The following is a 16,012-nucleotide window of genomic DNA, read 5'->3' on the forward strand; positions in this document are numbered from 1 at the left end:
TAATAGAAAGCAAATAGATCAATTAAAAAAAACAAATATTAAGACAGGAAATACAAACGCAATATATCAATAAATTCATTGAATGTAAATAGACTAAACAATGCAACTAAAAGACAATGGCTGTGGGGCTCCTGGGTGGCTCAGTCAGTTAAGCGTCCAACTTCGGCTCAGGTTATGATCTCACGGTACATGAGTTCAAGCCCCACGTCAGTCTCTGTGCTGACAGCTCAAAGTCTGGCGCCTGCTTCAGATTCTGTATCTCCTCGCTCTCTGTGCCCCTCCCCTGCTCACTCTCTGTCTCTCTCTCAAAAATAAACATTAAAAAAATTTTTTTAAAAAGACAATGGTTATTAGACTGGATTTAAAAAATAACTATATATTGCCAATGGTTTCAACAGACACATCTTAAATAGAGTCACAGAAGGGGTGAAAATAAAAGTATGGAAAAAGTCATACTATGCAACCACTAACCAAAGAAAGCTAGTATAGGTACACTAACATCAGCAAAACAGATTTTAAGGCAAAAAATTCACTAGAAATAAAGGACATTTCATAATGACTAAGGGGTTAGGCCATCTAGAAGATATCACAATATAAATCTTATACAACCAATAAAATAGCCTTAAAATATAGAAAGCAAAAAATTGAGTGTTAAAGACATAGACAAAGATACAATCACGGTGGGAGATTTTAACATATTTCTTTCAATAGCTGATAAAATAAGCAGAAAAAATTCAGTAAGATTATAGAAAAGGTGAACAGCATAATTAACAAGTAGACCTCAGTGGCATATCTCATTGAACCAACAGTGACAGTATACACATTTTTTCCTAGTGCACATGGAACACTTAGCAAAATTGATTATATACTGGGTTATAAAGCAAGTCCCTAAAATTTTACATAAATAGAATATCTCAGTTGCTTAGAAACTAAGCAATATACTTTAGAATACCCTTGGGTCAAATTTAAAATTACAAAAAATACTATAAAATATTTTGAATGAAAGGATAATGAAAATATGATTCATTAAAACTGTGGGATACAGTTAAAGTAGTGCTTAGAGGGAAAATTATAACCTTAAATACATATTTTAGAAACGAAGAATGGTTTCAAGTCCTTGATGTATACTTCCATTTCAAGAAACTAATAACAACAGAAACCAAACAACCAAAACCAGAACAAAACAAAACAAAACAAAAAAAAAACCCAGCAAATCAATCCTAAAGAAAGTGAGAAGCAATTAATAATAAAGATATGATACAAACTTAAGGCAAAATCAGCAAAGCCGAAATTGTTTTTGATGAGATTAATACAACTGAGAGACCCCTAGCAAAACTGTTCAAACACACACACCACACATGCATGCACACAAATTACCACTATCAGAAATTGTAATAGAATTTTCAGACATTAAAAAGAAATATAACGTTGGGAGTGCAAGCTGGTGTAGCCACTCTGGAAAACAGTATGGAGGTTCCTCAAAAAACTAAAAATAGAACTACCCTATGACCCAGCAATTGCACTACTAGGCATTTATCCATGGGATCCAGGTGTGCTGTTTCAAAGGGACACATGCACCCCCATGTTTATAGCAGCACTATCAACAATAGCCAAAGTATGGAAAGAGCCCAAATGTCCATCGATGGATGAATGGATAAAGAAGATGTGGTATATATATATATATATATATATATATATATACATACATACATACATACAATGGAGTATTACTTGGTAATCAAAAAGAATGAAATCTTGCCATTTGGAATTACGTGGATGGAACTGGAGGGTATTATGCTAAGTGAAATTAGTCAGAGAAAGACAAAAATCATATGACTTCACTCATATGAGGACTTTAAGAGACAAAACAGATGAACATAAGGGAAGGGAAACAAAAATAATATAAAAACAGGGAGGGGGACAAAACAGAAGAGACTCATAAATATGGAGAATAAACTGAGGGTTACTGGAGGAGTTGTGGGAGGGCGGATGGGCTAAATGGCTAAGGGGCACTAAGAAATCTACTCCTGAAGTCATTGTTGCACTACATGCTAACTAATTTGGATGTAAATTTTAAAAAATAAAAAATAAAACAAGTTTAAAAAAAAAAGAAATATAAGTTTATCATAAAAAAATTTAGGCAAATTCCCTGAAAAACACAACTTATCAAAACTCACAATAAAAGGAATAGAAAATCTTAATATTCCTATATATATTAAAACTTAATGTTATTAAAAATCTTGCCAATATGATATTAAAGAATAAGAACGAAGTTGGAGGCCTGACACCACCCAACTTCAGCTTAGTACAAAGCTACTGAAATCAAGACAGTGTGGTAATGGTGAAAAATTAGACAAACAGATCAATGGAATGGATTAGAGATCCAGAAATACCAAAACAAACATAGCCTACTGATCTATGACAAAGGAGCAAATGCAATTTTTTGAATTTTTTTTGGAAGAGCAAAGACAGTCTTTTCAACACGTCAACAAGTTGTCCTCAAACAATTTGACAGCCACATACAAAAAAAAAATCTAGATACATACCTCATACCATTCACAAAAATTAACTCAAAATGGATCACTGACCTAAATTCAAAGCCCAGAATTAGAAGACTTCTAAAAGATAAGATAAGAGAAAACCTAACTGACCCTGGGTTTGTCAATTAATCTTTAGACACACCAAAAGCACAATCCATAAAAGAAAAAAATGATAAGTTGGATTCCATTAAAATTTAAAATCTTCTTTGCAAAAGATATTGTTAAGAGAATGAAAAGACTAGCCCCCGATTGGAAGAAAATACTCGTAAAACACATAATGAATACAAAAAAAAAAAAAATTGTACCCAAAATATATAACAAACTCTTAAAATTCAACAATAAGAAAGAACATACAATTTAAAAATGGGCAAAAGATCTGAACAGACACCTCACCAAAGAAGGTATACAGATCGCAAATACACATCTGAAATGATGCACAGTGTTATATGTCATTAAAGAACTGCAAATTAAAACAACAGGAAGATTATCGCATCTATCAGAATGGTTAAAATCTAAAGCACGGGTAACACAAATGCTGGTGAAGATGCGGAGCAACAGAAACATTCCCTTACTGCTAATGAGAGAGTAATATGGTACAGCCGCGTTAAGAGATAAGCTGTCAGTTTCCAGCAAAGTTCATCATAGTCTTATCATACAGTCTAGCAGTTATGCTCCTTGGCATTTAACCAAGTGAGTGGGAAACTTATGTCAACACAAAAATCTACACAGGAATGTTTTACCAGTTTTCGCTGCCAAAACTTGGAAGCAACCAAGATGTCCTTCAATAGAATGTATAAATAAACTGTGATACATGCACATAATAGAATATTATTCCAAAGGGAAAAAACAGCTATCAAGCCACAAAGAGACATAGGGGAAACACATTGCATATTACCAAGTGAAAGAAGCCAGTTTGAAAAGGCTACATACTGCATGAGTCCAACTATATGACATTCTCAAAGGTGAAACTATAGAGACAGAAAAGTCAGTGGTCACCAGGGGCTTGGGAGGAAAGGAGGGAGGAGGGGTAGGTGGGACACAAAGGATTTTTAGGACAGTGCAAGTATTCTACCAGATACTGAAATAGTGAATATTTGACATTATACATTTGTCAAAACCATTAGAACTGTACAACACAAAGAGTGAATCCTGATGTGAACTACAGATTTTATTTAATAATTGTATATCAATATTTATTCACCAATTGTAAAAAAAGTACCACATTAATGCAAGATGTTAATAATAGGGGAAACTGTGTGCAAGGGAAATGGGAATATATGGGAATTCTGTTATCTTCTGCTCAGTTGGCTGTAAACTTAAAACTATTCTAAACAGTAAAGTCTGCTAGGGGCTCCAGGGTGACTCAGTGGGTTGAGTGACCGACTCTTGATTTCAGCTCAAGTCATGATCCCAGGGTCATGTGCTCAAGTCCCAAGTAGGGCTCTGCACTGAGCGTGGAGGCTGCTTAAGACTCTCTCTCTCCCTCTCTGCCTCACTCCTCTGCTCACACTTTCTCTAAAAAAAAAAAAAAAAAAATACAAGGGCTACTGGGTGGCTCAGTTGGTTAAGCATCCAGCTCTTAGTTTTGGCTCAGGTCGTGATCTCCTGGTTTGTGGGTTTGAGTCTCACGTCGGGCTCCACACTGACAGCTTATGTGCTTGCTCTCTCTCTCAAAATAAATACATAAATAAATAAATAAATAAATAAATAAACCTTAAAAAATAAAGTTAAAAATAAAAAATAAAGTCTGCTAATTAAAAAAACAAAACAAACAAACAAACGAACAAAAAACAACCTTCCCCAAAGGAAGTCTAAGACACCGACTTCACTGGAGAATTCTTCCAAACACCTAAGAAAGAAAGAATACAATCTCATAACACTCTTACAGCAAACAAAAAATAAAAAAGAAGGGACCTCTTCTCTTACTCATTTCATCAGGTCAGCATAACCTTGATATAAAGCTTGTCAAAGATATTACAAGAAAGGAAAATTACAGAGCAATTTTTCTCATGAACATAGATGTAATCCTTCAACATTTATTATTGGAGTTCTACTAATACACAGGATGTCAAAAGCCAGTACAAGAGCATGCCTCTCCCACCCTAACAATGAGAAAAAGTGGTATAATCTACCCAATCATAACTTTTGAACCCACCAGAAAATTGAGGTTGTAGGACAACCAAATGAATTAAATTTCAAAGAATAACAAGTCCCTCCAAGGACAGATGGGACTCCAAACTATTTTACTTTGGCAGAGCACAGGAGGAAAAGGAAACTACCACACAAGCAAGAAGAAATACAGCTAAAATTTTAACTATAGTAGACTGCATGTGGGGTAATATGTCCGTTTAGAATAACTAGGAGCTCAAAACACAAGGGGAATTTACACTCACTTTCATGCTCTTTTCCATGGGTCTCCCACCCAAGAGAATGGGGGCGGAGCAGAGAATGGGCAGAGAGCCCTTTTTCGTGACACAGGTGCACAGAAGGGATAAGCTGTCACTCTAGCATAGGAATAAAACCATGCTACCTTCTCTAAACTCTCTTCTCACATGAGGAAATGACCTTAAACCTCTGAGAGAGGGTTCCAAAAACATCCCATTCTAATGACAAGGCAGTAATTAATTGTTTCTGGGGGTGAGATAGACGCAAAAATGATCTTACTCATGGTAAGGTAAAAATCAATCAATCAATCAATCAATCAATCAATCCAACTCTCTTGGACCCAGGATCCTACACCAGTACAAAGCAGAAGTGAGCCAGCTCTAGTGAGGGTCAGGAATCTCTCTTTCTTCCATCATCTGCCACAGATACAAGGCAGAGTTTGGCTGCCAAGAAGAGAAGAAGAAGGAACACTGAGAAAGACCCATTCCCAAGGCAAATGGACTGTATATTAGAGAATGCCTGTATCTACCATGAGCTTAGGACTGAGTAACAACTTTCTACTGCTAAGAGAAACATAAGGGTAGGGAGAGAGACTTCTCTCCGTGGCACAAGCAAGCAGAGACAGATGAAAGCACAGGATGTAGTACAATGAGAAAAACCTTCCAGTAGTCCAGAACCCTTTCTAAGCACAAGGTTACAGCAGCCCACCAAATTTGAAGCCTATCGTACACTGAAGCTATTGACAGTAGTAACAAAACCCAAGCCTAGCTTGACTCCCACTGTACTGACTTCCATACTCAGTAAGCCTCCATACTCACTTGAACAAAATTGCCAATCTACTTGACCTAATTGACACTTACAGAATACCCAGAGCAGAATGCTCATTCTTTTCAAATACATATGGAACATTCAACAAGTAAATAACCTGAACTGCCCTGAGTATATTTTTTACTTAACTTTTTTATTAAAAATGCTCCCACCAAGAAAACTCCAGGCCCCAGTGACCTTACTGGGAATCCTACCAAATATTTAAGAAGGAAAAGTATTAATTCTATACAAATACTTCCAGAAAATAGGAAAGAGGGAACATTTCCCAACTCAGTTTATGAGATCAGCATTACCTGATAAAATTAGACAAAGTTTTATAAAACTATACACCAATATTTTTCATGAAAATATCCACAAAATCTTCCACAAAATATTAACAAATTGAATAAAAAATGTACATGTGGATAATGCATCATAACTAAATGGAATTTATCTCAAGAATGCAAAATTGGTTCAACATTCAAAACCAATCAGTGTTGTTCACCATATCAACATGAGCATCTCTACAGACACAAGAAAAGTATCTCACAAAATTCAACATCCATTCATAATAAAACTCTGAGAAAACAAGGAATAAAAGAGAGCTTCCTCAACCTAATAGAATACATCTATATACCACTGCAGTAGAGGCTCTAGCCAGTGCAACAAGACAAAAAAAAGAAAAAAGAAAAGGCATACAGACTGTAAGGAAGAAGTAAAATTGTCTTTATTCACATATGACACATGTGCTTGGAAAATCCTATGCAACCTACAAAAAGTGGTACTATAACTAACAAGCAAGTTTAGTGAGGTCACAAGATACACACAAGACAAATACACACAAGACACACAAGACAAAATGTGTTCATAGGCAGAAAATTCAATGTTGTTACCATGTCAATTCTCCCAAAATTGACCTACAGATTCAACATATTCCCAATCCAAATCCCAGTAAACTTTTTGTAGTAATTTGCAAGATGATTCTAAACTTTAAATGGAAAGACAAAGGATCTGGAATAGCCAAAACAATTTTGAAACAGAGGAACAAAGCTGGAAAACTAAATATCTGATTTCAAGACTTACTTTAAAGTTACAAAAATCAAAACAAATAGATCAGTGGAACAGATTAAAGAGCCAGAAACAGGTGTGTGTGTGTGTGTGTGTGTGTGTGTGTGTGTGTGTGTGTGTGTGTGTTACTAAGTTAATTTTCAACAAAAGAACCAACGAAATTAGTGGAGAAAGGATAGGTGGTCAACAAATAGGTAATGGAAATAGGTACAGTATTGGACATCTATCTATCTATACCAAAAAGTTAACTCAAGGGGTGCCTGGATGGCTCAGTCAGTTGAGCATCTGACTTCAAGTTCAGATCATGATCTCACAGTTGGTGGGTTCAGTCCCCACGTCGGGCTCTGTGCTGACAGCTAGCTCAGAGCCAGGAACCTGCTTTGGATTCTGTGTCTCCCTCTCCCTCTGCCTCTCCCCTGCTTGCACTCTCTCTCTTTGTCTCTCTCTCTCTCTCTCTCTCTCTCTCTCTCTCTCTCTCTCTTTCTCTCTCTCTGAAATAAATAAAACATAATTTTTTTTAATTAACTCAAAATGCATCACATATATAAATGTAAAAACTAAAACCATAAAACTTCTAGAACCAACCTTAGGAGAAACTTTTTGAGGCCTTGGGTTAGGCAAAGATTCATAGGCACAGCACAAAAACACAAATCACAAAAGAAGAAACTGATAAAAAAAAAATTGCCATCAAAATAAAAAAAGTTTTGCTCTTTGAAACATCCAGTTAAGGAAATGAAAAGATAAAGCCACAGATTGACAGAGAATATTTCCAAGATGCTTATCTGATAAAAGACTTGTGTCATATATAAAGAATACTTACAATTCAACAATGAAATAACAATTAAAAATTTTTTTAATGTTTATTCATTATTGAGAGACAGAGAGAGACAGAGCGCGAACATGGGAGGGGCAGAGAGAGGGGGAGACACAGAATCTGAAGCAGGTTCCAGGCTCTGAGCTAGCTGTCAGCACAGAGCCTGAGGCGGGGCTCGAACTCACGAGCTGTGAGATCATTGCCTGAGCGGAAGTCGGACGCCCAACTGACTGAGCCACCCAGGCGCCCCAACAAACAATTTTTTTTTAATGGGCAAAAGATTTGCACAAACTACTTCATCAAAGAAGGTATTAACATATAGTAAGATGCTCAATATTAGTCATAAAGGCAATGCAATTAAAACCACAATAGGATAGCATTATGCTCCTACCAGAGAAGTGTAATTAATAAGTAAAAATGAATTAATAAAAACTGGTATCAAGTACTAGCAAGGATGCAGAGCAACTGAAACCCTCATAACTGTTGGTGGAAATGCAAAGTGATACAGCCACTCCGGAAAAGTTTGGCAGATTCTTACAGAATTAAACATACACTTAACCATGGAACTCAGGATTTCCACTCCTAGGTATCTATCCAAAAGAAAAGAAAGATATTCAAGCAAAAAGCTGTATCAAAATGTATACATCCGCTTTATTCAAAATCTCTATAACCGAAAACGGCCCACAACCATAACTGAAAATGCCCAGCAACTAATGAACGGATAAACAAACAGTACATCCAAACACTGAAATATTACTCAGCAATCAAAAGGAACAGAGTTAGTGAAATACCAAAATGTGAATAAATTTCAAAAGCCTTATGCCGAATGACAGAAACCAGACACACAACTTTACACACGGTACGACTCCATTTATAAGACATTCACACAAAAAGATCTCCTGATCAATCTCTGCCTCCAAAGAACTTGGCACGTTAGAAAATACTCAGGAAATGCCGGGTGGAGCGATAAAGTAAGAAATCACTGCAGAGAGGACACAGTGCAAGAAGGTGACAGATTGCCGGAAAGCAAAAAGGCACCTGGGGGGGGGGGGGGGTCCAAACCCACCCACAGGACGAAAAATGTGAGAGAAGACGTGGTCCAACGCATCGCTACTGATTCCAGCAGCTTAAAAAATTAGACCTTGGAAAGGGCTGCAGTATGAATGAAGAGCCTCGGCGCTCTCGGGCCTAAAGAAAGGCGGGATGCGCCCCACCCTCCTTTAAAAATCCACTGCACCACGCGCGAGGCTGAGCCGGTGGAGTTTACACCTGCAAGGGAGGTTCCTCGGTGCCCGGGGGCCGAGCTGGGGAGACCAGAGGCGGGCTCCGGCTTGGGTGAGCGGGGTGCAGGAGACCAGGCATCGCCGCGGCCCCGCCCGTCTCCATCCTTCCCCACTCGGCCTCACTCACCCAGGCCTGCCGTTCCAACTGAGCGTACAAATTGGAGCCCTTGAGCTTTTGGACTATCTGGGCAATAACGAGAGAAAGATCCGACTCCTCCTGCAACATTTCCCCTGCCCTAGCCCGCCAAGCCGCGGGGACAGGCTGGCGCGGAGAGAACGGACTACGGGGTCCCACTCGGGGCCAGTGACACTTCTCCGGGACCTTCTGATGCCGGGACTCCTTCGGCGGGCGTTACCAGGCAACTGCCGGGCCGTGAGTCCGTTCCTCTCTTGTCCCCCCGGCGGCTCAAGGTCCCGGCGCTTGCGTTCCGCTGGCGGAAAAACGTCCCGGCTGGGGGTAGTTTTTCATGCCATTGTTCCTGCTTATTGTACCTCTTCCAGAGCTGCAGCGCCTCTGATGCGCAAGGGGAACTCAGAGTCGTGTATTTTTGTGTTTTATTATAATGGATCCTTTCCTTTCCACCTTTCAGTCTCTGCAGAAACAGGGCTGTGCACACAGTTACGTGGAAAAATTACTCCCAAGGATTATCAGGTTCTTGGGTGAGGTGCTTACATTTCAGAACTCAATTTCTATCTCTGTAAAATAACACCAGTTCACAAGATGTTGTGATGATCGGCTGAGGTAACAATTGTGAAGGTGGCTAGTACTTCATTTTCTTTCCACTTCTCCTGTTTCTATTCTCTGGGGTCTTATACCGGGAATAAATAGACAACATCTTTTCATCAAACAGCTACAACTTAACCAAGAAGCATTTATTGATAGGTTTTCTGTGAAGCACTGGCAATTCAAAGACGGCTGAGACATTGCCCCAGTCCAAGGGATGTACCATCGAGATTCCTCTTCGTCCATGTATTCATGTATTCATTCATTCATTCATTCAATCAATCATTTATTCAAAATCTGTCCAGCTTTCAAAAAGAAAATCCATTCAGCTTTCAATTATTGAGCATTTACATACAAGAAACTGTGTGGGCACAAAGGTAAATAAAACTGGGTTCTTGCCTTCAAAGAAACATATCAAAGACTTTTAGTAGATCTAGAAGAAACTGATTTAACTAATTGAATGGCATTCCCAAAGACAGCTGGAAAATCCCTATGGATAATAGCAACATTAGAATAACCTCACCAAAACAATCCAGAATTAATTTCAAATGTGTTTATGCATGTACCTTAAGCAAACAAAGATTCCAAAGAAACAGACCAAGATTACTGCAAAAACTACTCTAGCCTAACTACATTAAACTTCAATGTAATATTGAATCAGATCCTCTGATTCAATAGGCTTCTTGTAGGACCTATTAATCTGCATTTCTGGGGTGCATGCTCCAAGGAGATTGTGATGCTGGTGGTTCAAGAACCATGTTCTGAGTAGCAAAGGACTAGAGCAGGTACATGATAGAAATTCTACATGATAGAAAAAGGCCTGGACCTTTGGAATTTCTGCACAACACCCTGGCATTCCTAATACTACTGTTCAGAATATTGTAATGGTAAATACAGATTCCAAATAACCCATTGGTCACGTTTGTTTATTAAAAACAACTTTGGAAAGAGGCAGGAAAAAGAAGTATGTAAAAGCAACTAAAGACAGACTCCACAAAACGTGTAGTTTCTCTACAAACATTCCCCCACAACTCTGAATTTCTCCAACTTGTAGATGAGTAAATGTCCCCAACCCTTTAGAGCCTCTCCATCCCAACACCCAACCCATGCATAAATCTCCAGCACAAACGTCACTTTGAACAGAAAAAGAAAACCACAGAGAGAGTTCTTTTGAGGCTGAAAGGGGTGAGGTGATTAATAATTAAAGAGATAAGAATGCTTAGGTTGAGGGTCACCTGGGTGGCTCAGTCAGTTAAGTGTCTGACTCTTTATTTCCGCTTAGGTCACGATCTCATGGTTCATAAGATGGAGACCAGGGTCAGCGCAGAGCCTGCTTGGGACTCTCTCTCTCTCTCTCTCTCTCTCTCTCTCTCTCTCTCAAAATAAATAAATAAACTTTAAAAAAAAGAATGCTTAGGTTGAGAAGGGTCTTAAATCACATAAAGGAAAGAAGATGAAACTGTGGAGCAGAAGAAAGCCATGGTACCTAGAGCCAGAAAATAACGGAGCTCCCTCTGCTATGTACCCCAAAATTGCATAAGTCCCTTCCCCTGTCAGAGTTTCAACTTTCTTGTCTGTAACAGGAAGGTAAATACCTACCTGAGGGGATACTATGGGGAAAGATGTACCTAGTATTAAAATATCAGTAAATATTAATAAATATTAAATTTGAGATGAGCAAATAAAAATAATGTCCAATGCTATTGACAAGGGAATGGAAAGTAAATAAAGTTAGCAATGTATGTGAAAGTGCCCAGTACAATTTTTTGCACAGATAGAGGCTTTAAAACGTTTTTTCTAAAGGCGTGCCTGGGTGGCTCAGTCGGTTAAGCGTCTGACTTCGGCTCAGGTCATGATCTCACCATTCACGAGCTCGAGCCCCACGTAGGGCTCTGTGCTGACAGCTCCAAGCCTGGAACCTGCATTTGATTCTGTGTCTCCCTCTCTCTCTCTGCTCCTCCCCCACTCATGTTCTGTCTCTCAAAACTACACTTGATCTTAGCCAAAAGGCCGAGAAGCGATCTGTCTCTCAAAACTAAATGTTAAAAAACAATTTTTAAGTTTTTTTTTTTTTCTGAGGGGAGAACAATTTGCAGTCTTTAAAGCAGCAATTAAGAAGTTTGGATTTGATTCGGAAGACCTGCCCAAGCAAAATAAAAACAAAAATTCTTAATCCTAGTATTGAAGATTTGTTTCTTACATACATAGAAGCAGGTGTGTTGGGTTATAATTCAATTCTAGAATGCCCTCGGTTCTCTTTTTCCAATTCAATTTAACAAAACTTTTCAGAACACCTGCTCTGTGCTAAGAAAGGCAAGGAATACAAAGATGAGTAAGAAATGGTCCTTTCTCCCAAAAAATTCTGTCTCAAAGAGATAGCGAGGCCACCACAAAAAGAGCTACAATGGTAGACAGGTCCCTTTAGACTCCTATCTGTGCTTCTAGAAATCATATTATTTTAATTATTTTGACTATTTATTTTTGAGAGAGAGAGAGACAGAATGGGAGGGAGAGGGCAGGGAGAGAGAGAGACACAGAATCTAAAGCAGGCTCCAGGCTCCAAGCTGTCAGCACAGAGCCAATGCGGGGCTTGAACTCACAAACCGTGAAATCATGGCCTGAGCCGAAGTTGGACACTAAACCAACTGAGCCACCCAGGCACCCCAGAAATTTTATTAAAGTCATTGTCCCTGTAGAAACGGAAAGTGTAGATTTCCATCTCCATCGCACAATGAGAACTTTGCCTTAGAAATCCTTACTCTACTGAGAGTGGGAGGGAATTGGGAAAACACTCTAGTTCTGCCATTTTTTTAAGTTTATTTATTTTGAGAGAGAGAGACAGACAGAAAGAGAGAGAGAAAATCCCCAGTAGGCTTCGAGCTGTCACCATGCAGAGCCCCACATGGCCCTATCCCACTGACCATGAGATCATGATCTGAACCAAAATCAAGAGTTGGATGCTTAACCCACTGAGCCACCCGGATGCCCCATCTGACACTTTAGAGTGAACTATGACCCAACCTAATGGACGAATAACAAAATGAATGCAATCTCATCTGAGTAGTTAAAACTGTACAAACAGGGGGTGCCTGAGTGGCTCAGTCGGTTAAGTGTCCCACTCTTGATTTCAGCTCAGGTCATGATCTCACAATTGGTGGGATCGGGCCATGGAGGGCTGTATATTGTCAGCACGGAGCCTGCTTAGGATTCTCTCTCTCCCTCTCTCTCTCTCTACCCCTCCCCTGTTCTCTCTCTCTCTCAAAATAAATAAATAAACATTTAAAAAAAAACTAAACAAAGAGAAACAAAAGTAAAATAAATGCAGATTGAATTCTCTTCAAAAGCCCCTCAAATTCAAAGCAAAGGCACTTCCGGACCAACATGTGTAAAGGTCTGCCTTTCTCAGATCTGCTCTGCTTTGATTTATTTTGTATATACCATTGTGACAGATTTCACTGTGGGCAAGAGGGTGGGAGGAAACCACTGACCAGTCGCGTCATCTGAGCAAAGACGAGGACCACATCAAAAACACCCTGTGTATTTGTGAGTTCGAGCCCCGTGTCAGGCTCTGCACTGACGGCGTGGAGCCTGCTTGGGGTTCTGTTTCTTCCTCTCTCTCTCTCTCTCTCTCTCTCTCTCTGCCCCTTCCCTGCTTGCTCTCTCTCAAAAATAAAAGAAATAAACTTAAAACAAACAAACAAACACAAAAACCTTGTGAGCCGAACACAAAAATGAGGCTTGCATAAACTGCAGAATCCACAATGAAAGTATTTTCAGCTATTGTTTCAGGAGACACTGCTATGAGCATGCTGTACTAGAATAGATTTAATTTTATGTTGTCAAGAGCTTACTTAAAATAAATAGCAAGTATTCTGTGTGTTGCATGTACCACACATGCCACAGGCCTCCTGTCTGGTAACAAATGAGCTCATTGTGATACCAGTTGTCTGTCACCGGATAGTTAAGTTAGCCCCCATATGCCAGCACAGGATCTCACACTCCTCTTCAAAGTCTCTTCCTGATACTTCTGGGAATCGTCAGGAAGTGGCATACATGGGCTTAGGAAAAAGTCTGTGATCTGCCCTGCCTGCTTTCCTGGTATCCAACCCCTCAAAGCTACTGTCCAAGGTGCTGCTTCTTGGTGCTCCCAAGGCTGCAAAAGCCCAGAGTTGCTTAAATCCCAAGGCTCAGAAAAACCCTCAAGAACAAAGCCCCTTGTGATTCTGTTTGCCACCTCTCTTTTTTTTTTTGTTTTATTTTTATTTTTATTTATTTTTCACTATATGAAATTTATTGTCAAATTGGTTTCCATACAACACCCAGTGCTCATCCCAAAAGTGCCCTCCTCAATACCCATCACCCACCCTCCCCTCCCTCCCACCCCCCATCAATTCTCAGTTTATTCTCAGTTTTTAACAGTCTCCTATGCTTTGGCTCTCTCCCACTCTAACCTCTTTTTTTTTTTTTTTCCTTCCCCTCCCCCATGGGTTTCTGTTAAGTTTCTCAGGATCCACCTAAGAGTGAAACCATATGGTATCTGTCTTTGTCAGTATGGCTTATTTCACTTAGCATCACACTCTCCAGTTCCATCCATGTTGCTACAAAAGGCCATATTTCATTCTTTCTCATTGCCGCGTAGTATTCCATTGTGTATATAAACCACAATTTCTTTATCCATTCATCAACCCACCCCAGCTAATACGCCAGAGCCACCTCTCTTTACAAGGAGGTCAGATCTGGCTTCTGAATCCAAGCTGAATATCAGAGCATGCTATTGGAGGAAAGCGAATTTTGCTACCCCAAAGTATGTCTTTAAGGCATAAAGATTATTTTGACCTAGGCATTTAGCCAGCAGATTCAGGAAAAGTCCTTTACTCAACTGCTTAAGTTTGTATTGAAAGGGGACCTGTACCAGGAAGAGAGCTATAACAGAGATATCTTTTTCTCTAAAAAATTTATCTGCATATGAGGACAACCTTTGTTTCCTAAACATCTTCTCTGCCTCCCTGTGAATGATATTCCTCCCCTTGGTATCCCCGAACCCCTACCCCTTTCCTTAGCTCAGAATGTTATATAAGCTTCAATTAACTAGCGCTCCTTGAGTCTTCATATCTTTTGAGGGATTCACTATCCATGACGTTTTGTTTGTTTTCCTCCCATTAATTTGACTCATATCAATTTAATTATTAGACCAGCCAAAGAACCTAGAATGGAAGAGGAAAAAATTTTATGCCCCTACACTATGCTCCATTTCTCCATCTTTCTTACCTGTGGCCCCAGGCTATTTTGTGTCAATGGGGAGGATTGGGTCTATTGATTTCATGAACCATCTCCGAGACTGTGTTAGCTTCATGTTAAATATAAAGCACACGAAAAATCCAAGTAACAGTGGTATAAATAACAGAATATTTATTATTAGCAACAAGTCTGAAGGAATGTACAAAGGTTGGATTAATGCCTCAACAACATCATCAAAAATCTAAGCTCTTTCCTTCTTTCCCATTCGCAGTTGGTCTTCACCATTCAGTTTACTGACTCTGTCTTAAGGTGGCTGCTGCAGATCCAAATATGACATTGTTCTACCCCTGTCTACAAAGGAAGGCAGGAAGAAGGCAAAAGAGTTCTCAATGACTGTGTAAGTCTCTCTCTGACTTTCCCACGCATCGTATTGCCCAAAGCTGTGTCACCTGTCACCTGACCACCTCTATCCCCAACAGAAGGGCAAGAAATGATCTGATATTTTACCCTCAATTCTGGGAGAAAGATGGAGAAGAATGGCCTGTTGATTCTACCAGATTGTCCAAAAACACCTTCGGTGTCAGATTGGCATCGTGATATGAACACTTGTAAGTGAGCATTCCTGACTGACATTTGAGCCAATTAGACCACAATTAAATTAAAGTAGAGTCGGGCAATATCAGGATCACTTATCATTCAGAGTGTTGGTCATGTGATGTTCAGAACGTGGAATCTAAATTATAGTACTTATTGATGTGGCATTTTTTCTCAGTATTATGGTGACATTTTAAAAGTTAAAAATAAATAATGTCGACCCATTTCCAAACTAAGGTCTATGAGTAAAAGATTATGTGACGAGAACAGAATTTTTGTGTTATTATGTTTTAAAAAAAGAAAAAAACTGATTACTTGTGAAGAAAACAGCTTGTTCATAAATGACTTTCAGTGAACACTTTCCTGTATCTAGAAGTCACTCTACTAGAATTCTAGATTATTCTCTCTGGTTGTACAAGCAGAAGTGAGCACTGGAAATAACTTATTCTCTAATACAATCTATACTTCTTGGAGCAAAAGAAGCTTACTAAGTGATGCTAAGTGATGGATGGCCTACTTTCTCCAGACACTTCCTCTAGGTTTTGGGTAACACAGTAGA

The 16,012-nt window shown here is 39.2% G+C and overlaps 1 protein-coding gene across 3 annotated transcripts in view; it reads right to left on the reverse strand.

Moving 5' to 3' along the window:
* TBC1D19 (TBC1 domain family member 19) overlaps positions 1–9,262 on the reverse strand; it is a 144,525-nt gene extending 135,263 nt beyond the window's left edge. For 2 of the 3 annotated variants that reach the window (XM_019453541.2, XM_019453542.2), the window contains exon 1: positions 9,025–9,262. In XM_019453541.2, the coding sequence (XP_019309086.1) occupies positions 9,025–9,123 (99 nt within the window). In that variant the 5' untranslated portion in view covers positions 9,124–9,262. The remainder of the gene's footprint in view (positions 1–9,024) is intronic. The other variant, XM_019453543.2, reaches the window with a different exon arrangement.
* Between the last annotated feature and the right edge of the window lie 6,750 nt (positions 9,263–16,012).

Source organism: Panthera pardus, unplaced genomic scaffold, assembly GCF_024362965.1.
Source record: "Panthera pardus isolate Hobbes unplaced genomic scaffold, ASM2436296v1 HiC_scaffold_13, whole genome shotgun sequence".
NCBI classification, from domain to species: domain Eukaryota; kingdom Metazoa; phylum Chordata; class Mammalia; order Carnivora; family Felidae; genus Panthera; species Panthera pardus.